This window comes from Taeniopygia guttata, chromosome 1, assembly GCF_048771995.1.
Source record: "Taeniopygia guttata chromosome 1, bTaeGut7.mat, whole genome shotgun sequence".
In the NCBI taxonomy this organism is placed as follows: Eukaryota; Metazoa; Chordata; class Aves; order Passeriformes; family Estrildidae; genus Taeniopygia; species Taeniopygia guttata.
In genome coordinates this window covers 85,115,427-85,133,916 of record NC_133024.1, presented here as the reverse complement: position 1 = coordinate 85,133,916, position 18,490 = coordinate 85,115,427, and the positions used below count along the sequence as shown (strand labels likewise).

At 42.5% G+C, this 18,490-nt stretch overlaps 1 protein-coding gene across 3 annotated transcripts; it reads left to right on the top strand.

The window, feature by feature from the left end:
* Positions 1-7,042: 7,042 nt before the first annotated feature.
* LOC100232375 (lysozyme g) lies at positions 7,043-12,673 on the top strand. Of its 3 annotated transcripts, none has more exons than XM_072932552.1 (6): positions 7,043-7,115; positions 8,324-8,398; positions 9,221-9,310; positions 10,278-10,474; positions 10,697-10,835; positions 11,589-12,673. In XM_072932552.1, exons 2-6 carry the CDS (start codon positions 8,356-8,358, stop codon positions 11,717-11,719), a joined length of 600 nt encoding a protein of 199 aa, XP_072788653.1. In that variant the 5' UTR covers positions 7,043-7,115; positions 8,324-8,355; the 3' UTR covers positions 11,720-12,673. The 3 variants fall into 3 exon arrangements, with proteins under 3 accessions (XP_072788653.1, XP_030134231.3, XP_072788649.1); XM_030278371.4 differs by having other exon boundaries at positions 7,046-7,115; positions 10,275-10,474; XM_072932548.1 differs by lacking the exons at positions 7,043-7,115; positions 8,324-8,398 and having other exon boundaries at positions 8,746-9,310.
* Positions 12,674-18,490: the final 5,817 nt, after the last annotated feature.

The window sequence follows — 18,490 nt, the reverse complement described above, 5'->3', positions numbered from 1 at the left end:
TACAAACTCAGTGCAAATCCTACTTGGAGTCTGTGGTTTCATGTCACTTTAAGCTGATGATTTTTTTTTCTAGGTTAATCTTCCTTCTTCCTGGGACCTCTTCCTTCATCAGGCTTGTAACATGACCACACATAGTCTAGTGCTGATACAAGGAGTTTGCAGGAATGTGTGGCTTGGGTAGAATCAGGCTTAGGGAATGGGCTGGGTTGCAAGGGATCCTAGAGATCATCTAGTTCCAACCCCCTCTGCCGTGGACATGGGTAACAAGGGAGGTTGAGACTGTTCATACTATAAGTTTAGATTTATTTTGAAAGTAGCAATCTCAAAGATTTGTTCCTTTAAGTCTTTCACGGAAACTTTTCTGGTTTCTGCATATTCTGTCTTGAATGAACATTAGAACTGTAACCGAACAGTCCTCTTGGTTGCACTTCCAGCCTGCATGTTACTTTGATGTTAACAATTCAAATCTAAACATTTTATTTTTGCTGAAATCTAGAGGTTTTTTTAAGAAATGGGAAGTTCATCTAGTTTGAGTAGTGAGGAACAAATTATTCTTTTGTGGTAAAGTTTAATGATTTTGCTGTGCAGGTTAAATTAATGAATTGTTTATGATCATAAGACCTGGGACAGCAAGATAGATGTTTCACAATACAGAGAACACCAGCTCAAATAAATGTCAACTGTACAGACTTGTAAAGCAGAAAGATTAACTTTGTCAACAACCATCTAGTGGCCATATGGCTGATAGATGAGATGATGATGATTTGCAAGATGCAGAAGGAACGCAGGTTTTAAGTGATTAATTGCTTACTGCAGTTGGATGAGGTATGTGAGGACATGACTGACTAAGGTTCCTGAGCCTCGACCAATGACAAAATGGTACTTGGTCTGGCATGTGTCAGCCATGAAAGGTTGTTAGACAGCAAAGAGATGAGAAATGTTCAGTTATAGCTTTGGAAGTGATGGGGCTTATGCCTGAACTCAGCATATAACTTTAATACTGATTAGTGCTTAAGTCTGTGCCTAATGCTTGGTATGAAATTAAAAAAAAAAAAAAAAATTAAGGCAATAATAATAACCAAACAAGATCTCAGTTGTTCAGCTCTTGATGCTGAATTATATGGACACGACCGGAATTCCTTGATCACTAACTGATCCTGGGTTTTATTCCTAGAAATCTACCCTGAAGTGGAGTGCTGAGTTGAGCTTTTGGATTTGAGAATGTGAAGAAGTCTGGTCCAAGAAAGAGGCAGGACAAGAAACACATTCTGGAGAGGGCATCAACTGAGTAGCTGCTCTCAGATCCCATTAGTAGGCTGGATTACCTGCAAGTGTCACAGGGGTGGAGGGAGGACAGCTCAAAAGATGAATTGATGCTGTCAGGTTCTATGTTACAAGTAAACCCCTTTTTTCTATCCCCTTCCTAGAAATACTAAAATGAAGGCTTTTCTATGGAAATTTCTATAGAAATTTTGGCTTTGACCAGTACAGTTTCTAAGAGAAGCCCTTTGTCTTTCCCACAAGAGTAAAGCTGGTGTTCTCAGCCTAGTGTGAAGGATGCTGTCACATCATTTCTCACATACACAAAAACAAACACTAGCTGATGCAGAAATAGCATGGCTTTTGTACTCATTGTATATACAGTAACTGTGTAACCCACTTTTTGAAAGGAAAACTCTGTCAGTAGTGGCTGATCTATCTCTTTAGAACAGCTGTATGTGACAGTTTGAGCATGAGAGTTATGCTCTGGAGCTGAAGAAAAGCATCTAAGAATCAGAAGGTGAGGGTACTTGATGTTACAGTAGACTGCTTGAGAACTCTTCTGAGGAGTATGTTGCTCCTGAGTCACGTTTGAAAGATAAATGGAAATAGGTTCCACCACATTTGACACAAAAAAGGTCTACTCTGATCTTTTGTTCTTGGATCATGCTTGAGAGCCTTCAGCATTCAACCAGTCCAATATGATTGTGGTGATCCAAGACATTGCAGGCTGCCAGATGCTCCTTGTTCCCTGTCCCTCTGCAGAGCACCATTCTTGTATCATACTAAAGAAGGGATCTTATGCTCATACCTTCTGCATCAATTTAAGGTAATACATCAAACTGGCTAAAGCAGTGCATAATACCCCAGAGCATCACCCAAAAATACCTTGTTCAAAGTTGGTTAATTAATATTAAGTGCATGTGCACTGAGAAATACTGGGTGCTTGTTGATGGAAAGGAACTAGTTAAGAAAGCTTACTTTTAGAGAACCCATAAGGTGCATATTCTAAAGCTATTTTTTGGGTTTTGATTAATTGTTACAGCCATGGCTTGAGCTGCCTAAACTAAGCCAACACTGGTCTAGTAGCCATGCAGCTGTGTCAGCTCAGTGTTGAATCTGTGTTAATAAAATTTGCATTTTGGAACACATCCTGTTCAAGCATCACCCACCAGTCATACCTGGCGGTATGATTTCAACTTGTGACTCATATAAGAAAGGGTTAAAAATGAACTTACCTTCTTTGCAAACCATGCAACCTGCAGTAACACTGGCTTTTCCCAAGATGACATTGTATGAAAATCAGGTGATTGTAATACACAGAGCAACATTAATTACCTTCCTGATCTACTTCCTCCTTGCTAATTATTTCTTTTGTTATTGCACCACCCTAGAAAAAAGCCTGAAATGGTTTCTTGTTTGTTTTGTAGAATGTTAACAGTCCTCAATGCTTTGTATCATTAATTCCAGGCACACAGAAATGTCCTGAATAGTTATCATCAAAACACAGAACGGTTTGGGTTGGAAGGGACCTTAAACATCACTTAGTTCCAAGCCCAACAGGCAGGGACATCTTCCATGAGCCCAGGTTGCTCAAAGCCCTATACAGTGTGGCCTTCAACACTTCCAGGGATGGGGCACCCACAGCTTCTCTGAGCAACCTGATTCAGTGTCTCACACAAAGACTTTCTTCTTTGTATCAAGTCCAAACCTACCCTCTGTCACATTGAAGCCATTCCCCTTTGTGATATCGCTACATGCCCTTGTACAAAGTGCCTCCCCAACTCTCTTGTTTGGCCCCTCTAGGCAGTGGAATGTGCTATAAGGTCTCCTCAGAGTATTTCCTTTTCCTAACCGAACAATCCAAATTCCAGCTTGTCTTAATAGGAGAGGTGCTCCAGCCCTCTGATCACCTTGATGACCCTCCTCTGGACTTTCTCCAGCAGTTGCACCTCCTTTTTACTTTGGGAGCCCAGATCTTATGCAACTGTAGTGGAGGGGCAGAATCCCCTCCCTCAGCCTGCTGGCCACAGCTGACTTTGCTGCAGCCCAGACACAGCTGCCTTGCTGCTGTGTGAGTGCACATGGCTGGGTCATGTTAAACTTCTTATCAACCCGTGCCCCCAAGTTCTTCTCAGGGCTGCTCTCAATCCATTCATCCCCCTGCCTATATTTGTGCTTGGGATTGCCCCAACCCATGTGCAGGACCCTAACTTGGCTCAAACTTCGAATTACTTGCTTTAGGTGATAGATCTGTGTTTGAGATGGGATGTGAACAAGCTCTCACAGAATCCAATCCAGTGACCTTTTTGCTAGGACATCTTTCCTACAGTAAAATTAAAAACTTCATTTTAGAGAACAAAAGGAAAATACTTGTTTCCCTCCCTCATAAACACTTCTGACCTTAGATACTTTATGTGAAGGCCAGAGTTGCAGAGTGGGGTGTTACTTCAATGCTCATCTGCATTCTTCAGAAAGGCAAGGTAAAGGAAAAGATTGAGACCCTCAGCACTTCTTTGCTTCTGAATAGAGTGAAAACTGATAGCCTCATGTGTTACAAGTTTGAAGACTTTTGAAGATGTGTAGATGTGGTGCTTAGGGCCGTGGTTTAGTGGTGGAATTGGCAGTGCTGTGTTAATGGCTGGACTCGATGATCTTAGAAGTGTTTTCCAACCTAAATGATTCTATGATTACTTCCAGGTATACTAGATGTTAGAAAGAAAAAACTATGGAAATTTAATTATTAAATTGGGTGTGTCCCTTTGGGTGGATTTGTCTGAGATGATGCTACAGATGCATCTTTAACTGGTCAGTTAGTGGCAGGTATCCAACCTACGTCAGCAGTGATGGGCAGCTTCCCTATAAAGCAGTTACGAAGTCTGAGACTATCTGGTGTTACCTGTAATTACACCCAAGACAAAAGGAACAACCTGGGAAATTCACCTACCTGTTGATGTTATGAACAAATTGAAATTCACAATGGAGACAATAATTAATGTGGGTATCATTCCAAGTAATTTAGATGGTATTCTCACCACCCAGTGACATGTGATGCTAAAACCTGCAACCTAAAGGAGAATAACATGTGCAGCATGTAGTCCTTTTCAAAATGATGCTCCCTTTTGATCACTTCTCCATCAAGCAGAATGTAAAAACTTCCCCTGGCATGAGGGGGAAAAATATAAAGTAAAAATCTGTGAGTAGGAAAGAACCGCTGGTACTGAACCTTGGTGTGCTTTAGATCTCAGGAGTGATCCCTTCTAGTTTATGTAAGACAAGTGGAAAATGCTATTGTGTCAGGTAACATTTTTTGTCCACTCTGCTCTCCCTTTACCTGAATGTAACCAACAGTGTCATTGACAGACCACAGAGAAAGCGTGTTTGTGGTCACTAACTGCAGCTTAAAGCCACGATGCCCATGAATACCAGGAACCTTTCATGCTTCTTAAATTTAAGAAGATGCAGATACTATTGGATAAATGAACTCCTCCTCTTTCTTGACTTCCTTCCGCTCCCTCCCAGTCACACACTGTGCTGACCAAACCCAGCACAAGGAGAATAGGTATTGACACTACTCCTGATGAAAATTTCCAAATTAAATCTACCATAAAAATGAAAAAATATGCTGTACTAGTGACAGATGCAGCCCACTCTCATTAAGTGGCTCATCTACACTCAATGCTCTGTGTTTACACAGCCCCACAAAGATCTTTTAGTAGAAGATGGTATTTTCTAACATGGTTCAGATCTTATTAGGTGGTGGTGCCTTGGACAAATGCACTAGCTGAGAGCCCTGCTCCATTCAGTGTATATGAGGATAGAGGATGCTTGCTTTTGGCTTTTACTTTAAAAGGCAGTTGGAAAAATTTGTGTGGATAAAGAGGTTTTGAGTGAGAAAAAGTCCATAACACTGCTGAAAAAGTATCCTCTTATTTTGGCTTACAGTGGAATTTGTATGAATACAAGGAATCTGTCCCAGGGACCTAAGAGCTTATAGCAGCACAGATAAAAACTTGCATTTAAAACATAACATCCACTACTCAATGAGTATATAAGGAGCAATGCAATGCAGAATAGGGACTACTGTGAAATGTAGAAAATGTGATTACATGGCAACAAATGAAAGTGAAAAATATGTAGCAAAGACAAACAGTATTTAAATTCAAAACTTTGTATTAAGGACCATAAGCAAGTGGACAACATATTAAGAAATAAATCTTACCTAAGATTATAGGCTACTTCTCAAAGAAGGTCCCAAGTCATCAGCATGAGCACAGGCTCAGTGACAGAGGAACTTTAGTTTTTTGTCACTAACATGATGCTGTTTTTATAAAGGATACCCAGATGTTAATACTAAATTGTTATAATCTATTTAAGAGAATACATCTCTTTATAATGCAAAATTATTGTCTCATTCTGTAGAGGATAAATGTATATATCTACTGTGTTTGTTGCCATCAAACTGTGCCCTATGAGCTTTTCCCGGATAATTTCTTCTTGTTGTCCTTCCCTTCAGCATTGAATCAGTAGATATAGCCTTTGAAGGGGCTAAAACACACTGTACATGTGATGTTTCTATTTTCTAAGTGTTAGACCATGACAACACCACAAAGATGTGCACCTTACATTATGTCAAATGTTACCTTCTGCTGTTCAAAATGTTAGACCCCAGTAAAATTCCAGTAAAAAGTTAGAATCCCAGTAAAAGGATTACGTGATAGTCTAGTCTGAGATACCCCAGAAGATATGAGGTTTGTGCACAAAAAATGATTGCCTAGCTTTGTTGTAATCTCTGGGGAGGTTTCAGTAGGAGTTCTATATTTAAGACTCACCTTAACCCTTTTACTAAACCTCCTGTAACAATGCATTTTTTTAACATATTCATTAGTATCTGGCCAAAACAGCATTTCCTACCTGCCACATCAGTCCCAAAAGAGCAATAGGAATAGATGGATTTGTGATGTATTAAATAATAAAAAGAAAGCCACCATAAGAAAATCTTGGCCTTCGTAACCTCCATGCGTGCAGGGCAGAGTCTAGGGAAGAGAAAAATGTGGCAAAGGGAACAGAATTGAAGGGCTTCTCAGACTGTCTTTCCTTTTCCAAGTGACTCAAATGTTTTAGATATGTGAAAAGTGTCTTGGCTGCAAAGTGTAAGTCTTTCAGAGCCCCTCTGTGTGTCCCCACTAACTTCAGTTGCTGAGAGACCAGTTTCTTCTTCCTCATTTCTGCTGCAAGCCCCTGCCTCCCCACATCTTAAACTCAGACCCTGCCTCTGCTCTCAAAATTGTCAAGTTCCCATCCTGAATTGGGTTTATTGTAAACAATGAAGCACTGGGATGATTTTCCTTAATAGTCCTTGTTAAAATTCATATGGTACATAATTAAAGTATGATACTTAATTAAGTATGATACTTAATTAAAAGCTTTCCTATCTGAAACCATTGAAGAAACAAGACAAAAACAGTCCTTCCAAAATATGTCCAGATGCAAAGCAAGGAGAGGACTACATAGGGATCTGTTTTTTGCGTGGCCTCTGCCACTGATTCACTTCAATAATTTCTTCAAGTCATTTTCTGTGCATCAATGTGCTTATTGATGGAGAAAAAACAGTGTTTATTTCCTTTCACAGAGCTGTCCCAAGTCTGACTAACCACCCTTTGTGCAAATCTTTGGATGAAATAAATCATTGGCGTTTTAAGCTCATAATATATATTACTTAGTGTAATATAAAACAGTCATCACACTAGGTAGGAATTAACATTCCAAAGCCCATAGGGTGGATACCTTTTCCCATGTATATATATATAAAGTCATCAAGTGACCTGCCTCAGAGGAAGGGCAACTGAATACAGGTGAGTCTGAATTCACTCACAGAATTTTTATTTAGAACCAGAAGCCTTGATTTTTTTGATTTAGAATTTTGCCAATATTGTGATTGCTATGGTGTTTCTGTATAATGACTGTGAGGTTTTTGTGATGGGAGTGGAATTTTAAAAATTCCTGCATGTGGAAACAGCTACATCCTATAGCTTTCAATAGGGATCAGATGGATTTGCCATTGAATTCATTCAGGTGTTGGGTCAAGCTGTATTGATCTGGGCTTATGAATACTTAGTCTTAGTGTTAGAGCTCAAACAGAGCTACCAAGTGTACTCTGATCTGGCTGTGGGCATTGCTGGCCTGAATAAGCTCAATCGGGACAAGGGAGTTTTTCCAATTATACTGGTGGATTATTTGTGTTTCTGCATACATATAATCCAGTTTGCAGTAGAAATGCAGGCTAGAGAAATGGTTACATGCTATTAAAACTGATAATGTGTTTTCAAGTGTTAACAAGATTAGTGTTAATTGCCTACAAAACTCATGGTGTATTTTATGTTTGAAATCTTCTTGGGGAAAAAAAATATAAGCCATAAAAGCTGCTCAGTTTAAATGTGTTCATCAGCAAGGCAAATACAGTCAAGTTTTTTCATTTGATAGCTATCATCTGGTGATATTTTGGAATTTTACTAATAGGCACAACACACACATTTATTAGTAAAGTGGTGATCTGCCAGCATCACACAGATAAGTATTATTTCACCAAATAAATATTGGAGTTGCCTTGCATGCTCTTAGCAGGGTATTAAGGGTCATAGTTCTTGATTTTTGAAAACAAGTTTTTCCAAAAGCCAAGGAAAAATCCTTTTTGAACAGAGAAGCAGGGGTTGTGTGCACTTTCTAGCACATTAGACTTCAAACACCTATTCAAATTAAAGCAAATGTAGTGGACCTGCTCTTCGTAAAGACACATGATGAGCCTTCAGGAGGGGGAGTGTGAGCAAGCAATGACAACTGACAGGGGCTAAAAAGGTCCCTGCTGGTCCAGGCTGCCAACAGGGACCTCCCTGATCCCAGCCTCCCTAAGGGGAGAAAGTTCCTCTGTTGCCCAACCCCTGTTCAGCTAATGCCATCCCTGTCTGGCGCCTCAGGGTGGAAGCTTTTGCATGCCAACTTTGCTAGAGTGCTGTCGAAAATCAGCAGTAATGTCTTCACGTTTTGCAAACCACTGTGTTTCCAGGTCTCCCGGGACAGCTGAGGAGAGCCATCACCATGATCCCCGCACTGCTGTTGCTGGGTCTTTCAGCCCTTGTTGGTAAGACAGGTTTGGGTTGCTGTCAGAAGCACACTGGGAATTGTTTGCAGAAGGACCCTGGAGAGGAAGCGTGCAGTAGGCCTGAGGCTCCCTTCCTGCATGGCTCTCTGAGAGGCTGTGTGGCCAAAGGTCCTCAGCTGCTGTGTGAGGCTGCTTGCTGCCCACATGTGTCTTTTAAACCATCTCATCTGGAGGACAGGACTGAAACCAAAGGAGTCACAGCCATGTCTCCTCTTGGTTTTCCTAGCTAACCTTATTCAATCTCCCTGTCTTCTCAGAAACGTTCTCACAAAAGTGGCAATCTATTTGATGGAGGCTGTTTGTTCCTTGGTTACTGGGGAAACAGGGTAATTTTCCCAGACTGAAGCAAGCATTCTCCTGAATTAATTCCTCACCAAGTTATCGAGGAACACAGCAGACAATCCCAGCCAGGGTGCCCAGTGACCTCCAGCCATCATCTGAGTGGTTTCAAACACTGGAGGGCATTGAATGGGAACTGTCCTCTGAAATAAATGCAGAGGCTCTGGTTCTCTTCTCTCACACCAGCCTTTAGGCCTAACGGGGCAGGCGCATATTCATCTAAACAGTCATCAGATCCATTTGCTTCAATATTCAATTAGAAAAGAGCCAATTTTTGTTCTCTACCTTTCTTTGATAACATTACTGCTGGAGACCAGTGGCAACTGCACTAGCAGGGCCAGCACAAGGGGATGTGGATTGCAGGTCTGGACTCTCTCATGCTTGACTTGTATGCACTTGCAGGATTTGAACAATACTGCTCTGAGATATTATGTGCTCAAACAGCTCCGTTTAATATTTCAGCTCCATCCATGAGCTACAGTTGCTATGGTGATATAAGTGCTCTTCAAGCCCCCACGATCTCCTGTACACCTGCAAGAGCCTCTGATTGTGGTATGTATCATTCATTGCTTAATTTGTTAACTTGTTTGTACCTGATAGAGAGATGCCTTACCTCCTGTCATTGACAAATTAAATGTGGTGCAGCTAGTCAATAAGCCAAAAGGGAGAAAGTGACACTTCCTCTCCCAAAATAGCAGGTGAAGCCTCCAGACGTGATGGGAAGTAGAAGGACAGACTTCATGTCCCATAGTCAGGATCCCTGGCCTCAAAGCAAAAGGAAATAGCACCATCTCTTTTCAGTCAAAACAGCCTCTTTGTCAGCCAGGACTTTAGCATCAGCTGCCTCACAAAGCTCCAGGGCTTGTCTGCTCCCAGGGTAAGATACACAGAGCCAGGTCCTCAGTGCTGACATGTTGGCTGAGCTGGCCAGTGCTGCACATTTATCTCTTTCTTGCCTGGTGTTACTGCCTGGTGTGACCACACAACTGACTATGTCACATTCATACCACTGGCATCTCCAGGGATTTTGCCATGTTCCTCAGATGCAGGCTCTTCCAGGGCAGACACCTGACTGTGGATGTTCAAGCATAGATCTGAACCTGCTTGTTGTTTCCAAACTGTTTCAAATTTGCTTTTAAAAAGCCCCCACTCTCTAGAAATGGAACATAGCTGTTACTGCAGTGTGGACAATCTGTAGTAACATACCCCTCAATTTTTTCAAATCCATTTTGAAACTTCACTTTTCTGACTCCAGAGGTGCAGCAGAAGAAGTGGACCATGCATTCCACCCCCTAAGAAGCCTCCCTGTTCCCCTGGTCATCCTTGGGCAGTGGAACAGCAGCTTCCTGGCCATGGTCAGAGCCAATAGAGCTGTTCTTGTTCCTCAAACCCCGCTGCCCAACTTGATGAAGATCTGATTTCTTAAGAACTTGAGTTACTTCTTTGGCACACCTGCTCAAGGGGGAAGCAAGGGGTTTGGACAGGGGTGTGTGTAAGTCTGCCTTTTCCTATGCAGCAGGATATGCCATGATACGGAGGACTGCTGAGGCAGACCTCACACGCCTGAGGAGATACGAGATCCCAATTAAGAGAGTAGCCAGAAACCTCTGCTTGGACCCAGCGCTCATCGGAGGCATCATGTCCCAGGAGAGCCGTGTCGGCCTGCTCCTGGACAACGGCTGGGACCAGGGACGCCAGAAGTACGGCCTGATGCAGGTACTCCAGGGTGATAGGCGTGAGCAACAGCACAGAAATCCAGTAATTCCCCAAGGTTTATCTTAGCAAATGACTGTGCTGTGTTTGAAAGAGCACTTTATTGCAAAGGCTGTGCTTAGGTGTTGTCCTGAATAAGGTCACTTCAATGAGTCGAAGCCTGGGAGTGCAATGAAGAGGGAGTGGCATTCAGAGGGAAACCCATTTTCTTGCTTGTTTTCCTAGATCAGCAGGCAGCAACTGCAACCTTATGTGGCGTGGGATAGTGAAGAACACATAAATCAATGCTCAAATATCCTGGTTCTTTCCATTAATGAAGTACGGGCAAGACATCCTACCTGGACCTGGGACCGGCAGCTGAGAGGTACGGAATGGGCTTTGTACTAGGGAGGGACAGACTGACTGATGGGACTGCTGTGTGCTTGTTGGTGTCACTTTTAAAGGAAAAAGAGCATCAGTCTGGCAGATTTTACAGTATCTCTTACAAACAAAACAAACAAACAAAAAAACACCCCAAAAAACACCAAAACAAAACCAAAAGAACACAAAACAAAACTAAACAAAACAACCCCACAAAAAACCCCAAACAAACAAAAGAAATCCCCAAAGTCCCGAAATAACAACCAGAACCAGAGTTCTCTAGTTTAACAGAAGCAGTACCAGACCAGCAGCTTGGCAATTAGAAATGGCTGTTAGGACAAAAGTCACTGGAGAATGCAGAATCTGAGGCATCACAACACAACAGAATTATTGTGGCAACCTGTTGTGTCCAGGTTTCCTTGTAGTCCGCGCTACTGGTGTGCTAGTTTGTTCACCTTATGCTGTTTCTTACTCTCCCTTCCTTGCTCTGCTACTGCCCTTCTTTTGCTCTGACTACACACTTTTCTGGTAACAGTGTTCTATTTCCTCCTGCATTTGGAGAGAGTCATGGGCTCCTTCACTAAAGCAATAAAGATTATACAAGACCAGTCACTTTTCAACAATAATGCACAATTGGCACTTTGTCAAGCAGTTCCTGTTTGGTGAGATGCATGGCATTTTTTGCTACAAATGTTTTCTCTTAAATTTCTATCTCTTACTTACAAGCCCGTAACAATGCCTTCTTAACTTTTTCCAGGGGGAATCTGCACCTACCATGCAAGAATGGGCAACCTCCAGGTCTACGAGGAGGACCCATGCAGCAGCAACTACAACTACGTCAACAGCGTGATTAGGCGAGCCCAATACTTTAAGAGAAATGGGTTCTAGGTCTTAAACCCACCTCTCCATGGAGCCTCCCTTCTGCAGACTGTCCCAGCAGTGATTGTAGTACCCAGAGCAGTTCCTCAGGTCTCCTGGCAGGACTGATGCTGGTGGCATTGCCAATGTCACCTTGCTCGCTCCAGCAAACCCCAGCCCCCGGCTCGCTGATGGGCGAGCTCAGCACTGCCTTCCAGGAGACCCCCAGGCATGAGATCCCCCCACAAGCTCAAGACCTTTGAGAGGCAGATGCGGACAGACCAGCAATGTTTAATTTTGAGTGGGGAAGGTGACTCTTCCTGTTCAAAGCTGCACCCTGGGACTGTTTGTGCAGACACAGACACAAACAGCTCTCCCTGGGCACCAGCTGTGCTCTTCTCATCTGCATCCACCTTCTTTCCTCTCCATGGCCAATGCAGGGGATGAATACCCTGTTTTCTTCCCTTGGTGCTGCTGGCTAAGGAGCAATGAAGAGACTTCTCAGTGAGCCCTTGGTCTCTGCAGTAGCTGAGTGTTCCTGTAGCCAGCCTTGAGGGGGACAATTCTAAACATGCTTTGGTTGGTCCTGAGTCCACAGCCATGATGCAACTGGGGACGTCATCAGGGCATCTATATGGAAAATACTGCAAGTCCCACAGCAGGCAAAACACCTTTCCATCAGAGAACAGCCCTTTGGAGCAGGAGTCAGCCCCATACGTACCCATGCTGGGAGCTGTATCCCAACAATAGTTTTGGTAAAAAAACCCACAACCTTTCCTGCTTTAGCTTTGGCACATTTATGCTGAGTTTCCTCCAAATGTAAAAGCATTTCAGCATCTGTCTCTCTGCCAGGAATCCCAGTTTCTAATACAAGTGAATGAGCTCTGGTCTGTTTGAAAGTGGATGGCTCTATCAATGCCAATTTATTAATTAGAGAACAATAACAAGAATAAGATAGAAATAAAGATAAATTTTAAATCCCAATGTTTATTTTTTTTTCAGTTTCATGGGGCTCAGTGGGTAGCAATCTACAGCTTGAAAACTCTTAGAAGGGGTCTAAAACTCAGTTTGAGAAGAGAGAGAGAAACATGATGCTGCAGGCTGGATAGGTCAGAAGACCTGGGCCTGAGCCTGGCTGCTGACCCAAGCTTGTGAACATGGTAATAGGAATGTTCACATTTAGTCTTTCAAATAACCATTTTGGAGGTGTCAGGGCACTTTTCTTCCAGCTGCCACCATTGCTGATGCAGAAGTGATGTTCCTAGCAGTCCTTGCCTGGCAGCAAGTGGCAGTGCTGTGCACATGCCTGGGCTGCCAGGCAGGGTCAACACAGGCAGCATGAGAGCTGGGTTGGAGACAGCTTTTGCCAGCAGAGCAATTTTAATACTGTGTCCCTTGTCTTACCAGTCACTCATCTGCTTACCATCATGGCAAGGACTCTGCATGATTAACATACATTACAAGCAAACTAATTTTATTATCTCTGAAGACCAGAGGGGACCGTCGGTTGTCTCAAATGTCACTGATTTTTTAAGACTACTATAAGCAGTTCAGTGTTGAGCAACCACAGATATGGATATTAGTATTTAATGAATTTTGCACTATATTATTATAATTTTATTAAAATAATAACTTTGCAATACAAATCTATGAAATGTATCACATGGTTTTCTACTCGATATTACCTATGTAAAATTCATAGGATGAAGCCTTTGGTGCATTATGTTATGTAACCCTCTGTTACGTAAACCTCTTATATAAAGCCTATGAATTCATTTTCGGTAGAACGGTATAAACTTCACATGGGGCAGGGAATCTCATTTCTGCCTATGTGTACAAAGCTGGGTGCTGAGTACCAAGGGTGAACAAGAGTGGAGCTTTCTTTGGTTGCCTTCCTGTCCTCCTCAGTTACTGCCAGCAAGCTCCTTGTCACCACTATTGGTGCTGCCAACCGTGCAGATCTCTGAGCTCCTCAGGAGTCCAATTTAAAGTTACGAGGCTGCTGCTTCATGTTGTGGTAGCAACACCACAAAGGATTATTCATATTTTAAAGTCTATTTAAAATTCCAAGTTATGGAAATTCCATATTTTGTTCCCAGTTTTGTTTTAGAGTATCAGCACTTTGCAGCAAATACAGAAAATCTCTGCAGAAAATGAATTGAAGCTTGATAAATTGGTAGGAAGGAAGGGTACTTCCAAATAAATAAGGAAATTTTAACACTAGCATACTGCCTTAAAATTTGAGCAAAAGGTTTCCTGACAAATAATGAGTTCAGATTGTTGTTCCTCTCTGATCTTTTTCTGGTCACCTCTGTGCATGTTACTGGAAGTTCCTTTACTGCCTGATGTAGACAGAGCAGCTGCAGTTGCACTCTTGGTCACCCTTTTGACCATGGCCTATTGAAAAAAAAACAAAACCAACAGACATCTTGCAAAGCAAATTATCTAATATTAACTAACATATAAGAAAAAGCAAAACCACAGGCAAGGAAAGATAAAAACCAAATCAAAAGAGAAAGAAAGGTGCAAGGAATCAAAGACCAAGGCACCTGCCTGAAACATTGAGGAAGGTGCTAGAGTAAAGGATTGAATGGTTTCTTCAAGAGATCCTATGGGACAACAAAGCAGCAAGAAACTTCAGGAGGGTGCTGGCAGCCTGGCTTGGCAGGGAAAAACCATCTCAGATCAATTAAAACCTTTATCTAACTGGGTAAGTGGTCAAGAGAGAAGCCATAGTTGTGTCATATCATGAGGTCAGTAATGCTTTCAGCAGAAATATGAAGTGCCCTTGTATGTGAAGGGCTTTAAAATAAGTGGAAAAAGCACTGGTTAGCAGCAGCTTCTAAACTGCTGGCCAAACTGGTGAAATTTTCAAGTGAGATATACAAGTCTGTCCTACAGCAGCTTCTCTGAAATTTGTGGTCAGAAAATGAATGGAGGATGTGAGCTATCAAACCGTGGCTACATTGAAAGGGAACATGAGCACTTCCATGGTGATTAGAAACTGTGAAAACCTGTTAGGAACCAAAGCACAGGAATCAATTAAACAGAGGTGAAAAACATTCAATGAGGTCAAGCAGCAGTGTAGCGGGTGGGCAGCCATCCCACAGAAATGGCTGGAGATCCTAGTGGGAAGCAAAGTTGATGCCAGAGACAGAAGAAATCAAAAAGAAGGAATGTCTCATTTGAATATCTCTTTGTTACACACACCTGTGTGTGAAGCACATGGGGTAACTCTTCTCTCAGCTATTCAGCTGTCAGTCAGTGAGGCTTGGCAACATTTTTTGAGCCTGTTGCACCAACAGAAATATGCTCAGGACAATCACAACCCTGATGGAAAGTACAGTCTGTGGAAATAAGGAATTAGATTCCTCCCCCCACCCCCCCACCCCCAAAAAAAAAAAAAAAAAAAAAAAAAAAGAGAAAGTACACAGTTATGATTTTCTATTATGCAAAAGAAATTAAGGGGAAGGTCCTACATGCTTCCATTCCCCTTGAGAGTAAGACAAATAGCAGTGAGTTTAGCAGCAAATTTGTTGGATACTTAAAAAACTTTCAGGATAATGAAGCCATGCAACATTTCCTGGGTGTTTTAAACAACATTCAAGCCCAATATGTAAAAGTAGCTGTACACCATATATAATCATAAAATGGTTTGAGTTTGAAAGGACCTTAAAGATCACCAAGTTCCAGCTCCCCTTCCATAGGTAGGAATACTTTCCATTAGACCAGGTTGCTCAGGGCTCCATCCAACCTGGCCTTGACCACTCCTAAGGATGGGGCATCCACAACTTCTCTGGACAACTTATTCCAGGGCCTCACCACACTCACAGTCAAGAATTTCTTCCTAATATCTAATCTAAACCTGCTCTCTTTGCAGTTATTTTTTGTAGAGAGGGGAAATGCAATAAGTGTTGTTTAAGGACCTTTCCAAGCTAACACTGCTAAATCAGAACCAGCAGTCAGCAAATGGAAAACAAATTGCAGACAGGGAAGAAAAACCTTCTTTGTTGGAGTCTTGTGATTTGGTTTTACAACTGCTGTTACTACTGGGAAATCTATTTAAATGTGCTTCCTACAATAAAAAGCAAGTGTGAGGCGGAGTCTTTCTGTCTCATCAACTTGTTAAGCTGCAGGTGGCATAGGCTGATCCCTCCATGGCTCAGGCAGGGATCTGCCTGGAGTCTGGAGCTGCAATAACTGGCTTTCATAGAAACCAGGTAGAGGGACCAATTAAACAATCTGTTTCAGCAGTAACTGAAGCAGCAGGAAAACACTATTAAAACCAAATCCCTCTTGGGTCAGAACCCTAAGCTACGTGGGAGAACAGATTGTTCTGATGGCTGATTCCAAACGCTGCTGCAGCTGGATCTGTCCAAGTCTATCTCCCTGAGATATGCAGAAAACAAAGGGAACACCAGCACAATGCAGTGCTGAATAACTGTGTTTGTTCTGCTTAGTTACTCATTGCAAAACCCGACTGGCATTTCCTGGCCAGCAACTTCCCTCCAGGACAGCATCTCTTACCTTGCCCAGGACAGGCACCAGCCTGTGGTTCCAGTGACCCTATGGTGCCGGTGCTGTAGCTGGAGGTAACTCTTTCTAATGCTTGCCTCAGTTTAATTGCCTTCCTTGAAACTGAATACTCCCATACTGGATGCACGTAGCCTGCTTTTTCCCTTTTCAGTGTTAAAAGAGATCACATTGTAGGATTGCAACCTCAGAGCAGTTTCCCACCAACATCCCTCAAACATCCCTTGTGCCTTTCTAGCATTTGTTTCTCTGGGTTCCTCAACCAGCTTGTCCTAGAAGCAGGGATTTATAGCAACCAAAAATTCTGCTTCTGCACCTCATCCTGATGAGGCAGTGATCCAGCCAGTATGCAGGCTCCCACTCATGCCACCATCCCACATTTACTGCTCCTCTGGCCTCGCTGACCACTCTCACAGAAATCAAAAAGGATAATACAGCCCTAATACAGCATTTTTATCAGTAGCAACTGGGATTTCCACCCACAGGTTTTTAGGGTGCTTCTCTTTTTCTGTAATATTTTTATGCTGTAACATTTTTATCCTTCACATGCAGATCACTCTACATACAGCATCACACCTCCACATCCTACTCAGTGGTTCCTGTGAGGCTAGCAGTGCTGTATCCCATTGGTTTTCTAGCCTCCACCAAGTCTCTGAGACACCTTCTGTGTCAAGCTTGTCATTTGATGCAGGCATTTGGGTTTTGACTTGATTTTGAAGTCTCTAGCAATTGTACAAAAACACTTGCAAGTTTGTCTTTGCTTTGTTGCTTAATACTGCATGTGCCAAATCTTCACCAGTGTATTCTGTTTTGTCTTTCTCATGATCATGCTGTTTATTTCCCTCATGGTTTTATCAGAGGTAAACTGAAGGTCAGCCTTGTCCACCTCGCAGATCACGAGTTCGAACTAGATACTCCTCTGTATTTGTCAGCTTTACGCTCCTTCTAGTGGAAATGTTCCTCTAAAAGCTCTTCAATTTCCAGTGACACTGGTTGTCTATGCTACAGCTCAGGCACAGCCTGCCCCTTCTATGCTGCACCGCTCATCTATGTTTTGCCAGTTCCTCACATGCCTCACCCACCTACAAATTCCTGCATTTCCTCATGAGGCCATCTTGCAGCCTTGGGACACAGACCTTCTCCCAGCATCCAGAGCACTGTGCCTGCCTAACACAGGCTGGATAACCTCCCACAGCTTAAATGGGCTTGATTGCCTTGGGAAGCTTGTCAGCCTAGTATCTCCCCTGAAAGCATAACTAGGAACACTCATTTCTTACCCACCTCTTATTTAGCTAATTAGCAATTAGAAGAAATGTTCAAGAACGTGAAAAAACCCACACAGTGGGGATGTGGCTGACCTGAGACTCTGTTGCTGCAGTCCTCAGTCTTCCACAAGCACTCAATTTCCAAGAACTGGAAAGGTTTCTTGTCCCAAAGCAGGCAAGGAGAAATTTGATTCATTTTTGTCTTTTAAATCAGGTTTTATTTTATTAATTCCCTAATTATTCAGCCACCCCTTAGCTGATTCAGATCAAGAAACTAACAAAGTTTGTAAAGGGGCTTGGGTGTGTGCACAGTTACAGAAACCAGGTTTATAGATTCCTGTCATAATAACAAAAATCCTGGCAGCATATTTTTGTACCTTTCCTCTAGAAATGACAACAAACTCTAAAAAGGCACAGCTGCATGCCTGATACATAAATGCAGGACCAGATTATCCCACAGATGTTTGCCCTGAACCATTTAATTGCCAGAGGCAATTCTTCCTCCCAGAAGAATTCTGCCAGACACATGAGAGAAGAGTGAAGAGTAGCTGGTACTAGATGTGGTCCAGTGCCCTGCAGCCTGGCTTCTGGGTAAACAAAATTGGCCCTCCCCTGTGACTCTTGTGATCAATAAAGAGTTGCTTGCTAATTGATCATGGATACTGATATTGAATGGATCACTGTGGCCCTTGTTATATGTACTATAGGTGGATGTCCTACACTTACCACATGCACAAAATATTGCAGTAGAAGATCTGTCAGGTTACTCTATATGGAGGCTGAAGAGCTAGCTGAGTATAAATAAAGTTCCAGGGAATTCAGGTGAAACTGTCCAGGTGTGGCAAAGGAGGTTTGTACAGAGAATATGGGCAGGGAATAAAGTTGTTCACAGGGGGAGTGCCTCAATTACTGTGATATAGCAGAAGCAAACTAGGACATTCTTTATGTTTCTGCCCCAGAAATAAGGGAATAGTAGCACAGACCACTTGGAGATTACTGGTTT

Coding starts and splice junctions, on each gene's coding strand:
- LOC100232375 (XM_072932548.1), top strand. CDS start 9,109: ATGTGGATTGCAGGTCTGGACTCTCTCATGCTTGACTTGTATGCACTT. Junction 10,475..10,696: donor AGAAGTACGGCCTGATGCAG/GTACTCCAGGGT, acceptor TTGTTTTCCTAG/ATCAGCAGGCAGCAACTGCA. Junction 10,836..11,588: donor CTGGGACCGGCAGCTGAGAG/GTACGGAATGGG, acceptor AACTTTTTCCAG/GGGGAATCTGCACCTACCAT.